Here is a 17,082-nt window from a genome sequence, read left to right as displayed (position 1 = left end):
TGCTATTAACTCTAGTAGTCCCTAAGCAATTTCCTTCACTTTCTATAGCCAGATTCGTGTCATCAGCAGAGCAGAACAGAGTGATATCTTCTCCGTATGTTGCGAATAAGTATATTTGTGATTTCTCAGTGGAACTCACTTCATTTTGAGTTTTCCCTGATAGTCTTAGTTGGACACATGGAGGGCCTCCGGAGTCAAAACGGGCTTGGTGTAGAAGCGTTAGGAGCGCTAGTGTTTGTAAAGCGTCAGCACGCATTGCGGAGAATAATACGACTAGTATTATTAGTTTATGTTGTTATACTTTTATGTACACATAATTCATCATATTTCCTCAAGACGTGAGTCATTTTTAAGACGCTGCCCATTTCCTTAAGGATACGAGTATTTCTACAACTATTAAGTTAACTAACTAAAAATAGGTAAATATTGGTTTTACAAGGGGGCAAAGTTATTGTTTAACCGCTCGTGCTAATATTGATACCCGAGCAAGCGAAAGATTCCAAAATCGAAGTAAGCGTAGCGAGTAGAAAAATGGAATCTTGAGCTTTGCGAGGGTTTCAAAGCAAGAGTGTTAAATAAAATTTGCCGCAGTTTACAAAACACAATTTTTTTCACCACACCAACCCGAAGAAAGTATTAACTGTAAGATATCAAACAAAAAGAAACTAAAACAAATCCAAATGAATGTTATTAAATATTTATCATGCCTCCGGCAGGCGTGGCTCACTCCGCGATTTCGTCGCCGTTTTGCTACAGGTAGCTAAAAGAACATCCGTTCCTACCCCAATTTTGGGGAAAGTCATAAGCAGCGCGTGGCGCCGTCGCCACCTAGCGGCCATATCTGTGCTGATCGTAACAGACGCGTTTTGTTAGAGTGAGTCTTCTGTACCTAGTACTATTATTTATTCTGTGCCTCCGACGATATCAACTTGACCCCCCCCCCTATTTCACTGTCTGTGTCTGGCTAGCTGGCTACGCCCCTGTGCCGCGCGGCGGCCGCAGTCCCACCGGCCCTCCCGAGTTGTGAGTACATTACTAGGTAAGTACAAGAACTGATACTGTCGCTCAGTGCGTAATAGCAAAGACAATGTAACTTCGTATAAGATGAATAAAGTCTAAGAAAAAAACGTGCCTCGGAAATCAAGAAAAAGTCATTCTCGGATAGATGGCGCACACACCTTTAGCCTATGCTCGGCTAGATGGCGTGACGACACCGTTTCATATTTAACAATTTTAACACATAGATATCAGTGAATGAACATGGGTCAAAATGATATAAAAATAATAAAATAATTTATCCATTATATTATATTCATTTTTTTGATAATTTTATACGTGTTTATTTTGAGTTATAGTCGTGTGCCGATAGATGGCAGTAAATTTACAGTGACTACAACATTTGCTATGACAGGACCCCTCTATACTATCTATTCTTTTTGTTAATAGCGAACGTAAGGGCGAACACTCGAACAGCGTTTGACGTGTTGCCTCTCTGTCGCACTTGTAAATTCGTACGTAAATGTGTCAGGGAGGCAACACGTCGAACGTGGTTCGCGGTACTCGCGGTAGGCCCTCTGCTCTTTTCCAAAACGATGCAAGGCATTTTTGGCACAAAATGTATTTTATTTGCAAGTTTTAAAAAGAACAAACTGTCTAAAAGGCGGCATTGACCCCATAACACTGGATGGCACATCTCTACATAAGTATTACCTATATTGCCATATTCATTTGTATTTATTTTTATTAGATTTAATATTTGTGTTCCATGGTACCGGTTTTCCTACCTTAACAACCTACCTTAGGTATCTTTTTTTAATCTCTTTATGTCAAGGCATGCAGAAAAATAAATAGGTATATTTTTATAGTAAGTAGGTACCGTAAAACGGGGTGAGTAGGCTTCACGGGGAGAGGTGGGTTATAAGTGGGTAGAAAAGGTTTGAGACGGGGTGAGAAGGGATTTTAAGGCTACTGCTACAAAATTAATGTATTTCAATTTAAAATGGAGCTATAGTAATACGCATAATAAAAAAAAAATCGATCCCACAATCTTCCAAAATCACCTTTGTATGAAAACCCCTCTCACCCCAAATACGAGGCACTACGGGGTGAGGTGGGTTTTCCTCTTTATCGTAAAGGTTATGAAATGGAACTACCCAAAATAAAATAAAAACTAAAATACAAACGTCCGTGTATTATATACACCATTCAGTTTTCATAATTATGTAAAAATAAAATGTTATCGAGGTTTGATTTCAGTTTTGACCCTACTCACCCCATTTTACGGTACCTATAATAATTTCGTGTCCTCTTACGGCCGCCATATTGAATTATGCATAGATAATTATTGTAGACACATCAACATAATCCAATTGCCAAATAAGATTTCGTCCTAATAAAGTATATTGTAAAGTAAAAGCTTTATTGTTAGGTACCTACCATGCTAGCACCTTGACCTTGACCTCTTAATATATCTGATGGCGACCGTACATCTCTTTCTGATTATGACATCTCGGACATAATACGAGTCTACAATTGAACATATTAAATTGTGATGAGTCCTACTAGAAATATATTAAAGCACCTACTAGCTTGCGTTTTCCGCTTTCAGAGCTCTAACTGCGATGAAGTTCGTCCTGATGCTCCTGGCAGCGTCGGTGCTGCTGGTGTCAAACTGCACCAACGCTAACGTCGACGCTAACGCTAACGCCAACGCTGACGATAACGCCGACGCCAAGCCAACCATTGTCGCCAGAGCTCCCAGTACGCTTAGCTACAGACGTGCTGGTGATTATGTACAATTAAATTCAACCTACGGAGAAGATATCACCATATTCTGCACAGCAGACAACGCTGCTAACCTCGGTATCTTCAACCTGAACGGACTGCTAAAATCGGTATCAGATAACTCTACAACAATCCAGGCGTCGATTGAAAAACCGGACGTGGGTGAGCATACTTATCACTGCATAGATAACAGTACCAGCCGCAACCAGTCACTGATAGCCACTGTCCATCCCGCGGTGGCCGTCACTTCTCCGAATGCGCGACAAATTTCTGGAAAATACTACGTGCCTCGCGATGAAATTTACGAAGTATTCTGTTCAGCAAATGATGTTGAGGCACTCTCACTTGAAACATATTCAGACGAAGACGAATACGAAGTCGACGAAAACGGTTATTCTAAACTTCATACTAAAGCTGTTAATGGGACAACGGTATCTGCAACACTTACGAATAACTTAGAAGTCAGGCGGTATAAGTGTCAGAAGGCGGATATATCCACAGTTTTTGATGTAATAGTGGATTATAGTCCCGAAGTCCGAGATTTTCAGTGCGTCTTGCATATTTCCCGTAAGCTAGAGTGCACGTGGACTTCGTCAAATACTAAAAACACTTTCACGTTATCCAGCAAGGACAAACTTCTATGCACAGACATGTCGGGAGTCGCGGCCAGCGGCTGCGTTCATACCTGGGACAAATTTTTAGACGATGCTTATGCTTTTAGCCCTATAACAACACACTTACACTTACAACTGGAAAGCTGTAATGAAGACAATTGTAAAAACCAGACGTTCTCCATAGAAATTCGGTCAATCATCAAACTCGAACCAGTTCGTAACTTAAAAATAACAATAACGAAATCACAAAATAAATTGATGCGGCTTAACAATAACATATACGAGATTGAGTGGCTCCATAGAAATTTACTTTGTTACAAAGGATGTGAATATAAATTTGAGTACAGAATAGTGGGGATGCACTGGAGAGGGGTAGATGTGGAAGATGCGGAAGGCTACGATTTCTCTGGCGGTGTAATGAACGTATTTAAACTACCCCTCCCGTGTCCGAAAACTCTATACGAGTTCCGTGTCCACGTCAGGCCTAAGACCGTGAAAGATGAGAGACTCTGGTCCGAGCCTGCTTCCTTGGAGTATGTGACACTTCCGAGGGTCATGGGCCCCAAAGATTTCTCGTGTGCGGAATTTCGGAGACAGGAACCGGTGGAAACCGCAGCTGCTGTTGCATGAAGTTTGAGAACTCACATTGAAATGCTAATGGATAATGAATATATTATAATATAATAAAATAATTCAATTATTGCGGAACACCTATTTTAGTAGTATTTATGTATTTTAATTAAATATCTGAACTTTCCCTTGGTTCCCTGCTATGGGGCGTGACTATAAAATTGTGATCTGATAACCACAATAAAGAATAAAAGCGTTTTTGTTCATTTTAGGTATAGTTAAACCTTTGAAGTAAAATTAAAATTGCAAGAAATGTCGATAGTTTATCGATATGACTTTATCGACATGGCTACAGCAAGGTGGGCCTCATTGTTAATAATTATTGTACACTAAACAAAAGTGGTCCCAGTGACAGCTCGCTTGGAAGGTATCTCTATATATTATTATATCTATGGTTCCAAATGTTACAACTGGCAACATTGTACTTTGACTGTCAATGTCAACTGTCAGTTCTAGAAAAAACTATTTTTGTCGAATGCGGTGCTAGAAATTTCCAAACATTCGTTGCCCACGGGAGAGATTAAAAGTCCCAAACATGACTGATACAGCAGAAAATACTAGTGCAAATGTAAGTACAGCTTTTTTATCCATTTACTATTGTAATGTTTTATTTTATGATAATTCCTTAACATTTCGCTCGACTATTCTATTCTCTTTTACCGTTCTGTTTATAATTCTGGGCGAATGTTTATGTTAAATTTAAGCGTAATAATTGTCTTATTCGCTTATTCATTGATTTAGAATAAGATATTAGGTAGACCTAATGCTGTTTTAGTAAATAAAGTGCATAGTGATGCAGAAGGTTATCTCTTTGTTTTCACTTTGTCCGGGGCTTCACACGTAATAATAACACGGTTGCGTAGCATGACATGAGTTATTTTGAATTTGAAGTTGAACTACGTTAATATTTGCACTTTATTTTTCACTCCTAGTTTGACAATGATATGATGACTGACTAGATGCATCGGCGTCTGTCCTAGCTTGAAACTTATCCACTTGACCGTCCGACGATAGCATAGTATCCAAAAAAAATATGCTCTTAACCGTCCGCGGGAACCTTACTATCCAAAGGGGTGGAAGAAAGAATTGATTTCAGAGCCATGTAACGGAATATTTCGGCATTATTTACTAATTGTCTTGATGCGAAATCGTAGCCTGACTAAATAGTTAGCTCTAAAAAACACCCAGACGGTTGACAGGAAAACAGTCTCGCGGGCCGGACAGTTGAGTGGTTATTCAGGTATCTAGACAGGATTATGAGTGTCTGGGCTGGGAGAAACCCTGACACTTTGCTTTTGGGTTTCTAGCACAGTATTTCAAGAAATAAATATAAAAGTCACAATTTCCATGAAATATCTTCGGCAATAACAACTTGCCTGCAATAATCCATTGGCTGGCGACACTCTTGATTTCTTTAATTTGACTTGTTACAACTTAAATTTCCAGAAGCCAAAAATCAAGCATGACTGGTACCAGACAGACGCACAGGTGGTGGTCACCATTCTACTCAAGAACGCACCTGCGGGCAAGGTGAAAGTGCATTATGGAGACCGCAGTGTAAGTAATCTAACAATAGCCTGGGGTCTGCTGTTGATGTAGGCGCTAGTTTTTTCGAGAGTGACTGCCATCTGATCTTCCAACTTTTGGGATTAGTCCAGTTTCGTCACTATGTTTTCCTTTACTGAAAAGCAACTTGTAAATATCAAATGATTTTTCGTACATAAGTTCCGAAAAACTCATTGGTACAACCCAGGGTTCGATCCCGCAACCTCCAGATTGAAAGTCGCACGCTCTTACCACTAGGCCACCAGCGCTTCTAATAACGCAGCTATCTTCCATAGAGCCACTTTCACCATTCTACTAACCCGGGGTTGAGTGATAAAATTTTCAACCCAGTGTCTGTAGTGTAATATTTAAATTGTACTGGTAACCATGGTAACTCCAGATTTAACTGGTTAACCCCGGGTTAGTGTGATGGTGCAAGTGGTGCTTAATATATTAGCCATTTTAATGACTACGCCTTCTGTGAGGGCAGAGTAGGAAAAACCAAAATGTAATGATTTTTTAACAAGCTTTTATTAGGTCGACCTGTAAGTAACCAACTATGTAATGGAATCTAACGTAAATAATTTAACCATCTGCCAAGAATCGTAGCGTCATGAAAATTGACAGCTGTATGTAGTTCTGATGACAATACAATAATATGGTACTGTCGAACTGATCTGATAATGGAGACAGGAGGTGGCCATAGGAACTCTGTGATGAAACAACGCAACCTAATTGTGTTAGGGGTTTTTAGAGAATTGTCTTGATGAGTATTAGTTGTCTGTCGTAAGAAAAGTACAGTCAGCAATAAAAGCTTGTACAAAAAATGAAATTTTTGCAAAAAACTTATTTCAGCTCTCTGTGTCCGCCCCGCTACCAAACACAGACTCCGAATACAGTCTAGAATTAGAACTATCTCATGAGGTTGTTCCCTCTATGAGCACCCATGTCGTGTCACCGTCCAAGATAGAGGTGAAGTTAAGAAAGAAGGAGGGGCTGAGATGGGCCAAGTTGGAGGGAGAGGGGAATGAGGAGAAAGTGAAAGCTATTCCACAAGGTAAGTAGGACTCTTTTTACAAGCTTTTAATAGGGTTCCGTACCCAAAGGGTAGGGTATATTTGACGACGGGTCTGGCCTAGTGGGTAGTGACCCTGACTATGAAGCCGATGGTCCCAGGTTCGAATCCTGTTCAGGGCATTTATTTGTATGATGATAAAAATATTCGTTCATGGTTGTTTTCTATGTATTTAAGTATGTATGTATTATATATATCGTTGTCTGAGTACCCACAACAAAAGCCTTCTTGAGCTAACTGTGTGGTTAAGTCAATTTGTGTAAAAAATGTCTTATAATCTTTATTTATTTATTATTATTATTTATGTCATGGTAATGTAAGATCGAATTGGCCTCAAGTTTTTAACCAATTTTCATTTTCCTTTTTTTTCAGCCGTCATAGATGCTTCCGGGCCTCCTGCCCCACCGAAGATATACAAAAAAGACTGGGATAAAATAGAGAAAGAGATTAAGAAAATGGTATGTGTATCATATTTTAGCATTTTGACTTTTCACATACAAATACAAAAGGGACCGTGCGCGTTGGCGGGTCTGCCATCTTGTGGCATGAATCGGAAACATAATATGTGGACATGTACATTGCCAAAGCAAGTGCTACCATCTACCGTTCTCGTCGGTTCGTTTCCTTGTGCATAGTAGGTTCTGCCATCTTGTGGGCTACATCGGAAGCATAAACAACACATTTACGCCTCGCGCCAAAAATTAGATGACTCCTATGCTGCCCCCTATAGTTCATGCACGGGGCCTATATCACCGCGCATTGGCAGATACTATAAAAAGCTCGTATCTCGCAATGCCATGTCATGTCATGTTATGTCGTGTCTCGAAATGTTTGCAGTACATTGCTGCTCGGTTAGTTTTCAAAAATTAATTAGGTGATCATAATTAAGTGTAACTTTAAAAACTTCTTAATTAAAGATTACATGGATAAATTCTATTCTATATCTGGTTTAATATATCGCCTGTATTGGATTTATATGTACACTATATGTAGGTATTCTACATTTAAACAGCTGTCTAAGCCATGAGGATTATATTCTGTATCTTTAGGTATTTATATAAAAGTAAACAAACAATTTGTACATTTTCGGTTAGTTATATTATAACATTCAGCGAACGACCTGACTTTAACCTACATTATTTTATCGTGTAATGTTTTCATCTACCCTCAACTGGCTTAAGGAGCCATTTGAGGGTAGATTTTGTTTACTTTTATTTAAATAGGTACCTAAAGCTACTTCTTCATGTTAAGGGCTATACATATAAGGCTCCAAAGCCTATGTATCACTGCGACCATTCCTGATCTATTGTGATCAACACCTACTACAACTCTCGATCCAAACCTGCAACTTCAGGATCTTTTTGATCTCGAGAGACTGAACTCCACCGGGCGCAATATGTGTCCGCCCAGGATTAAGTCTACTAGGGTATAGATATATACAGCTGTTTAGTAGACATAAAGAAGTAAATAAAGTAGTTTAAATGTATGGTTCACAGGAGGAAGAGGAAAAGCCAGAAGGAGATGCGGCGCTCAACGCGCTCTTCCAGAAGATATACGGCGAAGGCTCAGATGAAGTGCGAAGAGCTATGAACAAAAGCTTCGTAAGTACAATAGCGCAGCTGTAGCGTAGTGTAATAATGTAGTAGTGTAGTGTAATAATGTAGTAGTGTAGTGTAATGTAGGGAATGCTCCCGGTTCTGAGTTTGTATGGCGAGAACCGGGAATTCCCGGTTCCGGTATTGTGTTTGTATAGGAAACCAGTGCCGGGAGCTCTCTAGAAGTGTAGTGTAATAATGTAGTAGTGTATTGTAATAATGTAGTCGTCTAGTGTAATAATGTAGTAGTGTAGTGTAATAATGTAGTAGCGTATTGACAAGTCTGAAGGAGACGCGGCGCTCAACGCGCTCTTCCAGAAGATATACGGCGAAGGATCCGATGAAGTGCGAAGGGCTATGAACAAGAGCTTTGTAAGTACGATAGCGCAGTTGTAGCGTAGTGTAATAATGTAGTAGTGTAGTAGTAGATAATGTAGTAGTGTATTGTAATAATGTAGAAGTGTAGTGTAATAACGTAGTAGTGTATTGTAATAATGCAGTAGTCTAGTGTAATAATGTAGTAGTGTAGTGTAATAATGTAGTAGTGTAGTGTAATATCAAAATCAAAAAATCAAAATCAAAATATACTTTATTCATGTAGGCCCAGCAACAAGCTCTTATGAATCGTAATTAATCTTAATCTAATTATCAGAGCAATTTATTGATGTTAATATTATTCCATAATAAAATTGGATTATTATACATGTCAAATTTAACACTAAGAATTTCACAAAAGGATCGTCAAACATAAAAAAAAAAATTGTAAAAAAATACTAGTCTAGAATTTCTAGAATAAAATCTAAATGTCAAAAAAAGCATAAGTAACAAACAAGTAGATAGTATTACATCGGAATATCCATTTCCTCATCAATAATCAAATATACCTAATAAATAAATAATCATTTCGAATAACAATTAATCCCACGTTGTATTATCATTCATGTAGTCCTGTGTGGTATAATAAGCTTTGGAAATAAGTTTACGCTTTACATAATTCTTAAATTTATTAATAGATAATTCAGTAATATGGTTTGGAAGTTTATTATAAAATCTTACACAATTACCCATGAATGATTTTTTAATTTTATGGAGCCGAGTGAAGGGCACTGCGAACTTATGTTTATTTCTAGTATTAATATTATGGATTTCACAATTTTTCCTAAAATTTACAATATTTTTATGTACATACAGAATATTCTCATAAATGTATTGACAGTGCACTGTCATTATGTCAATTTCCTTAAATTTATCTCTAAGTGAGTCTCTATGGTTCATTTTGTATATTGCTCGAATAGCCCTCTTCTGCAGAACAAAAATGGTATTTATCTCTGAAGCACCGCCCCACAGTAAAATACCATATGCCATAATGCTATGGAAGTAACTAAAATATACTAATCGAGCTGTTTTCACATCAGTTAACTGACGGATTTTGCTCACTGCAAAAGCTGCAGAGCTCAGTCTATTCGAAAGAGTAGCAATATGGGGACCCCACTGGAGTTTAGAATCTAAAGTTATACCAAGAAAAACTGTACTATCAACTAATTCCAATTCCTCATCCTTCACAATGACACTTGCTTGCACATGCCTTACGTTACTACTAGTGACAAACTTAATACATTTCGTTTTTTTCTCATTTAACATTAAATTATTAACATTGAACCAATTTACTACTTTTGAAATAGCATTGTTTACATCATTGTAAGCTTGTTGCTGTCGTTTGACTTTGAAAATAAGTGAGGTGTCGTCTGCAAACAATACTATATCATGGTGGGTCTTAACAAGGAATGGCAAGTCATTTATTTAGATTAGGAACAGGAAAGGCCCCAATATTGACCCCTGTGGTACACCCATAGAGACCAATGACCCAGGTGATCGCTGTCCATTCACATCGACCCTTTGTATTCTACCATTTAAGTAGGACTTAAGTAAATTCAGTGCCGATCCTCTAACGCCGTAATAATGAAGTTTCCTGATTAATGTTTCATGACAAACACAGTCGAAGGCCTTAGATAAATCACAGAAGACACCTAAAGCATCTCGTGACTCCTCCCAGGCATCGAAAATATGCTTAATTAGCTCAACACCAGCATCGGTTGTTGAGCGACCCCGTGTAAAACCAAACTGCTTATTATGCATCAAATTATTAACGTTAAAATGTCGTACTAATTGAGAAAGAACTAATTTTTCAAAAATCTTGCTAAATGTTGGTAGCACAGACAGAGGCGTAGCTAGAGGATATGGCGCCCGGGGCAGGCACCAAATTTGCGCCCCCCCCCCCCCTCCCCCCCAAAAGAAAAGAACTAACGAAAGAGTTACTTTTTTACTTATTACTTACAGTTTACTTTTAATTGAGACAAAAAAGTGTTTTTAGTACATCGGTGGCTAACAAGCTTACGACCCACCTGATGGTCAGCGGTCACATGCGCGTTGCCGACCATTTTAAAACTTATACACTTATTTTTTGGAGATCTCCTTAGACTTAAAGGTTCAATATCGCTTGTGAGTTTGGGATCGTAGACTATTCACAGGTACAGCGCGCCTTTGGACTGATTTGAAGGGTCCAAGGTGGCATCCAGATGCTCCTGCCCAAAGGTGACAGCAGTACTCAATAAATGGGATCTGTCTACCCCAGAGTAAAGTATCGCCTCCCTTTATTGAGCACACCGAGTTTTTTTTTGGATACGAGCGCAGCCTACCCAGCAAGTTGGCTACGAAATTCTTGGACGTCACTGATGGAGATCTCAACACCGAGGCTCCCAATACTCCCTGACATGGGAAGGCTTGTGCCTTGAAAAATGAGGTTTTCTTAGCCCTAAACGCGCAAAATTGAGTCTTGGTGGGATTGAATTGGACTAGATTGTCCCGATCCCACATCGAAACCGGACACAGGTTTTTCACGACATTCTAGTATCACAGAACGAGCGATGTTATCACGGCATGTCTTATACAGGGTGGTCCAAACCTTGACGTCCATAATTTTTTTAAATTTCTCACGCTGTGGGCTATCAGAATATGTACGTTAGCCGACGTTTCGTAGTTTTCGAATTATGATTTTTATTACTTTTAACGTTTGTTAAGAAATTCTGGGGTGAAGATTTAATTAAAAAAAAAACTATTGAACTTTATTGTTTCTTTTTGTAACATAATCCTTGACCAACGGCGCAGTTGCTAAAACAACAGCATCCTCACTTGGCTGAGTTGAGCTGAGTTCAAGCTTAGATGTTGCCCTTACCTAAATAAATAAAAAATAAATAATGATAAAATACAAGCGATTTCAAGGACTTTTTGTTATTTTAGAAACTGCTAGATCCTAAGTTTTTTTAAAAGGTCAAAAAAGTGATACTTAATAGTCCTAATTTTTCAGAGTCGCTGGTCAAAGGAACTGAGGTGGAAAGCTTCCAAATTAGTAATTCATTAAAAAAGTCCTCTTTTGTTATTTCTACTATTATTTTATGGTGTCACTTCCCCATCGCTATTTCATGTTATATGTGCAAATACCACGAACATGTATTAGAAGACATAAAAGCAAAGCAAATCTTCACCCCGGAATTTCTTAACAAAAGTTAAAAGTTAAACTCGTAAACTACGAAAACTCGGCTAATCATGGGGTATATATATTCTGATAACCCACGACGACGATACTAAAAAAAATTTTTGGACGTTAAGGTTTGGACCATCCTGTATACAGGTTGGCTAAAAAATAACTGCATTTTCCTTGCCAGGGAGATTTTGGGATTACACCGACTGAGCAAGTCGCGAAAAAAAAATTTGGCTGTGTCCTACATTTTGGCTGGTCCATTTTCTATGGGAGGTATTTTGCCCATTTTGGCGCCCCCCCCTTGGACGGCGCCCGGGGCACGTGCCCCCTCCAACCCCCCCCTAGTTACGCCTCTGAGCACAGATATCGGTCTAAAGTTAGTGGGGTCAGAGCTGCTACCAGATTTAAATAAAGGAATTACTTTACTATGTTTCATTAGATCAGGAAACTCGCCGCAATCAACACTGTTGTTAAATATAACTACCAAGTCAGGCGCTACAATTTCTACTAAGGATTTGACAGCATGGACAGAGACTCCCCAGAGGCCAGAGGTCACTAGTTTTTTTGACATTAATTGATTTAAACGCCTTTATTACATCTGAGGTACAAACATGTTCAAAATGAAGGTCTCCACAACACTCTGGAGCGTTATCTTTTAATAATGTAACAGCAGATGAGGGTGATGAATTTAAATCCTTAGTTGTAGATACTGGTACCTCGGTGAAAAATTTTTCAAATTCTGTAGCTACTTCTAAATTAGAATCTATAATTTTGTTATCAATGTTTAGTTTAAGTTCTTTAATTGTGTGTTTCGAACGACCAGTCTCCACATTTATTACTTTCCAGGTTGCTTTAATAATGTCTGAACTACTTTTTATTTTCTGACTTAGATAATTTCGCTTAGCTATATGACAATCTACTTTAAACTTCTTCGAATACGCCTTCACATGTTCTTTAAATTCATCACTCTGATTAAACCGCCGTTCCTCATATAAGGCATACAGTTCACGTCTTCTTTGATGTAAGTCCGCAGTAGCCCACTCACTAAAAACTGATGCACCATTAACTACGACCGATTTTGAGGTGAATATCGCATTATAATGATTCATAAAAGTGTGAAAGAATAATGTAGTAGTATAGTGTAATAATGTAATAGCGTATTGAAAAGCCTGAAGGAGACGCGGCGCTTAACGCGGTCTTCCAGAAGATATAAGTGCGAAGGGCTATGAACATGAGCTTTGTAAATACAATAGCGCAGCTGTAGTGTAGTGTAACAATGTAGTAGTGTAGTGTAATAATGTAGTGTAATTAGGGAATGCTGCATTCCTGGTTCCGGTACTGTATTTGTATAGAAAACCAGTACCGTGAGCACTCCCTAAGTGTAATAATGTAGTAGTGTATTTTCATGACCAATCGCCTCCTGGGTGATAACTCGTATAGTGATTATCACCTATGTATCATGAACCATCGCGGACGTCAGCTGTAAACTTATGTACGAAATATCATTTGATATTCACTACTAGCTTTTCGGTGAAGGAAAACATCGTGAGGAAACCTGCATACATCTGCGAAGAAGTTCAAAGGTGTATGTGAAGTCCCCAATCCGCATTGGACTAGCGTGGAGACTATAGCCCAAGCCCTCTCCCGGAGGCCTGTGCCCAGCAATGGGACGTATATAGGCTGAGTTATTATTATTATATGTTTTCCGAGCAAAGCTCGGTCTCCCAGATAGATATTAACGATTATTGGTATCCAAAAGGATACCCAAAAGGGTCTTCCCATTCGTTTTTCGTCAAGTTCCTAAATTAGTCATATTCTGCTTTCGTCACTCATTCTACATTCGTCACAATCGTCGGTGGCTTTCAATGTAGAATGAGTGACGAAAGCAGAATAGGACTAATTTAAGAACTTGACGAAAAACGAATGGGACGACCCAAGACATTCAACCCAACCTTTTCAAGTATAATTTAATTTCAGGTGGAGTCTGGAGGCACGGTACTCAGTACGAATTGGAACCAGGTGGCTAAGGATAAGGTGGAGGTCAAACCGCCCGACGGACTCGAATTCAAGAAATGGGAACAATAGACAACTTCAACCAGAGACAACATTATTATACAGGGTGCTTCCTGTAATACGAGCAAAAAATTAAACTGTGGGCTCCTCATACTGACCAACATTTGTTCAGCTACTTTTAAAAATAACTTGTGGTTTGATTTTTAATACACTTTAAAGTTTATTCTAAGATGCAATGTATTGCGAATTCTGTTATGTTTAAGGCGTGACAAGCAACGTCAATCACAATGATATGGCATGGCGATGGCGAAGCATTGAAGATAATATTTATTTTGTATGAAAAATAGGGAGTCTAAATACTTCAAAATTTTTAAAAGTTGTTGAACAAAAGTGTCACCGTTTGAGGAGTACAATCTATGTTTTAATTATTTGCTCGTGTTACATGCCACACCCGGTAGATAGAGTCAGACCGAAAAGTCTGCAGCGATTTTGATGGCCCACTCAGTGCAAGTGTTATTTTAAATGTCAAACTATTATGAAATTATGACGTATAAATAACAATTGCACTGCCTGTGCTATGAAAATCGCTGCAGACTTTTTTTGGTCTATGTAACTTGGTTAAGAGTCACAAGAAACTATACTTCGTTTTTTTACATTAGAAAGAGTAGTAAGTGGGTAATTTTTTTTCGTTTTTTTGTTTTTTGTCCTTAAAAAAATGTGACAGAGTGTAGCTTTTTTGTATGAGGGTTTTTTATTCTTGTGTAAATTATAATAATCTACAGCTAAAAAGACATGCATTAGCACTCGTTTTTTTTGTTTGATAGAGTACAGTTAACTGTAAAAATATGGATGTAGCCAACTTAAGTATTCAAAAATATGTCCCATAGTTCTTAATTCGCTGTCATAAGAGCTATCGGACATATTTTTGAGATGATTTGTGCACCCATATTTATGAACACTGTGTTGTATTTATGTACACTTGACTGTACATAAATACAAGTACCAACTGTACTTATGTACTGTAAAACGTACGATACATGTGCGAATAGTTATACGCAACTCGTGTCAATTTAAAACACTCCCTTCGGTCGTCGTTTAATTTATCGCCACTGGTTTCGAATTTCCTATTTTTCGCTCTCGTATCGTAATGTACTATTACAATACAATTAAATACATCATAATATGGTTCTACTTTACCGCACTAGTGCGGTAATTAGCACTTAACACGCCTATGTCGAAAATGTAAAGGGCCATAATTATGTACTGTAAAACGTCGATACACGTGCGAATAGGTCGTGTTATAATCCATACATTTCACACATGAGTATCGTAATGTATTTACCGTATCGTCTTGGGTCGTTCAAGTTCTTAAATTAGTTCTATTCTGCTTTCGTCACTCATTCTACATTGAAAGCCACCGACGATTGTGACGAATGTAGAATGGGTGACGAAAGCAGAATAAGACTAATTTAAGAACTTGACGAAAAACGAATGGGACGACCCAAAACGATACCGTATTTACTATTGAATACCGGGAGTCGCGCCTCTTAAAACGTAGTGATTATATTCTAACCCCCTTATTTATAAAACTTTAAGGGTCTGATTTAGTTCAATTATATTTTACACCTTACAAATGCATAAGTCAAAATGACAGAAAGACTAACGATTAAAGTCGCACCAAACAAAGTCTGCAGCGGATTTGATAGCCCACGCAGTGTAAGTGTTATGTATACGTCATAATTTCATAGAAGTTTGACGTTTAAAATGACACTTGCACTGCGTGGGCTATCAAAATCGCTGCAGACTTTTTACGGCCTGACTATATTAGCTAATTCCATGGTATAATAATATACTCCGCCTGGTACTCTCTTCCCGTCTTTTCTAGGTCACCTGACTGACACAAGCCTACGTCATCACGCGACAGCGCTATATGATAATATGCGATAGCGCTATGTATAGCGGCCATGTTATTGTGACGTAGGCTTGTGTCACTCTGGGAAGAGAAGACCATGTTTTATTAGACTATGGCTAATTCAGACCAGTAACGCGTTTATGAATAACGCTATAAATAGGGGATATTAATGCAATGTTCTGCCGCCAGAGTGCAACACTACCGCTTCTAGTAAACCAAATAAATAAAAAATAGAGTAACTTTTACATACTGTACCTTAAACTGTGTTTTGGCAAGTTTTCACAGATAATAAAATATGACATTGATGCATCAAGGCGTTTTGTTAACAAGGGCCTACCGGGAAACGCGAAAATCGACATTTAGTTACATGCATTTATCTCTCGAATATGCAAGAGTGATAGAGAGGTTAGATAATGAAATTTCGCTTTTCTTGTTTCGCGGTAGACCCATAGAAAGTGGTAGTAGCGCCCCCTACGCAGAGTTTCGCGTAATATTCCCTGTTTCCAGAGTTAGAACAAGAAAAGTCTGTGACGATTTTGATAGCACACTCAGTGCAAGTGTTATTTTAAACGTCAAAATTCTATGAAATTATTTGTATTTGTATGATTGTATGGCTGCGGCTTGGTTCCTGTGAGTCTTAACTTCAGGTACAGAAAAAAAATGAGTATGGCCCAGTATCTTCTGGCTAAGCATTTTTTTTACGATTAAGTGAATATATTGTACTAAATGGAGAGAATAAAGATTGAAAGTGTTTATGGGTTTATTTTTTAACACTGGCCACAGTGTAAAGAGTAACAGTGGACCGACGCCTTATATTGAAGTAGGGCTCCCATACAAAGCATTTTTCACCACACCAACTCGGAAAGGCTTACTTTGCACTTCAAAAACTGATAGCAAAGTTGCATTTTATTCACAATGTGAGACAAAGTAATAAAATGCAAATTTTGAGTTGTTTTCTTACGTTTGCTGGTGGAATTGACTTTTCATTGATGATTTTGGATGATAAATATTTAATAACATTCATTTGGATTCGATTTGGTTTGATTTTGTATTGATATTTTACATTTAATATTTGCTTCGGGTTGGTATGGTGAAAAAAATTGTGTTTCACTCGGGTGCAAATTTTGTTTAACCCTCGTGCGTTGAAACCCTCGCAACGCTCAAGATTCCATTTTTCGAACCACTCCCTACAATTTTGGAATCTTTCGAAACTTAGCACGAGCGGTTAAACAATAACTTTGCCCCCTTGTAAAACAAATAACTATTTTGCCGTTTTTGAGGTTTTAGTAAATGCCGACACCGCACACAAGTACACAGTAGGGTTGTCACAGACATTTACACAACTGTCCAAAATATTTGTGACAATTAACCTTTTC

General features: G+C 38.3%; 1 protein-coding gene across 1 annotated transcript; it reads left to right on the top strand.

The window, feature by feature from the left end:
* Positions 1-4,447: 4,447 nt before the first annotated feature.
* On the top strand, positions 4,448-16,459 carry LOC134677897 (protein SGT1 homolog). The gene is made up of 6 exons (XM_063536341.1): positions 4,448-4,596; positions 5,475-5,585; positions 6,429-6,630; positions 7,021-7,106; positions 8,145-8,249; positions 13,759-16,459. Exons 1-6 carry the CDS (start codon positions 4,564-4,566, stop codon positions 13,864-13,866), a joined length of 645 nt encoding a protein of 214 aa, XP_063392411.1. The 5' UTR covers positions 4,448-4,563; the 3' UTR covers positions 13,867-16,459.
* The last annotated feature ends 623 nt before the right edge of the window (positions 16,460-17,082 follow it).

The sequence above is a fragment of the Cydia fagiglandana genome, chromosome 27 (assembly GCF_963556715.1).
Source record: "Cydia fagiglandana chromosome 27, ilCydFagi1.1, whole genome shotgun sequence".
Lineage (NCBI taxonomy): Eukaryota > Metazoa > Arthropoda > Insecta > Lepidoptera > Tortricidae > Cydia > Cydia fagiglandana.
This window is presented reverse-complemented; position numbering and strand designations above follow the sequence as displayed.

Coding starts and splice junctions, on each gene's coding strand:
- LOC134677897 (XM_063536341.1), top strand. CDS start 4,564: ATGACTGATACAGCAGAAAATACTAGTGCAAAT. Junction 5,586..6,428: donor TGCATTATGGAGACCGCAGT/GTAAGTAATCTA, acceptor AACTTATTTCAG/CTCTCTGTGTCCGCCCCGCT. Junction 8,250..13,758: donor GAGCTATGAACAAAAGCTTC/GTAAGTACAATA, acceptor ATTTAATTTCAG/GTGGAGTCTGGAGGCACGGT.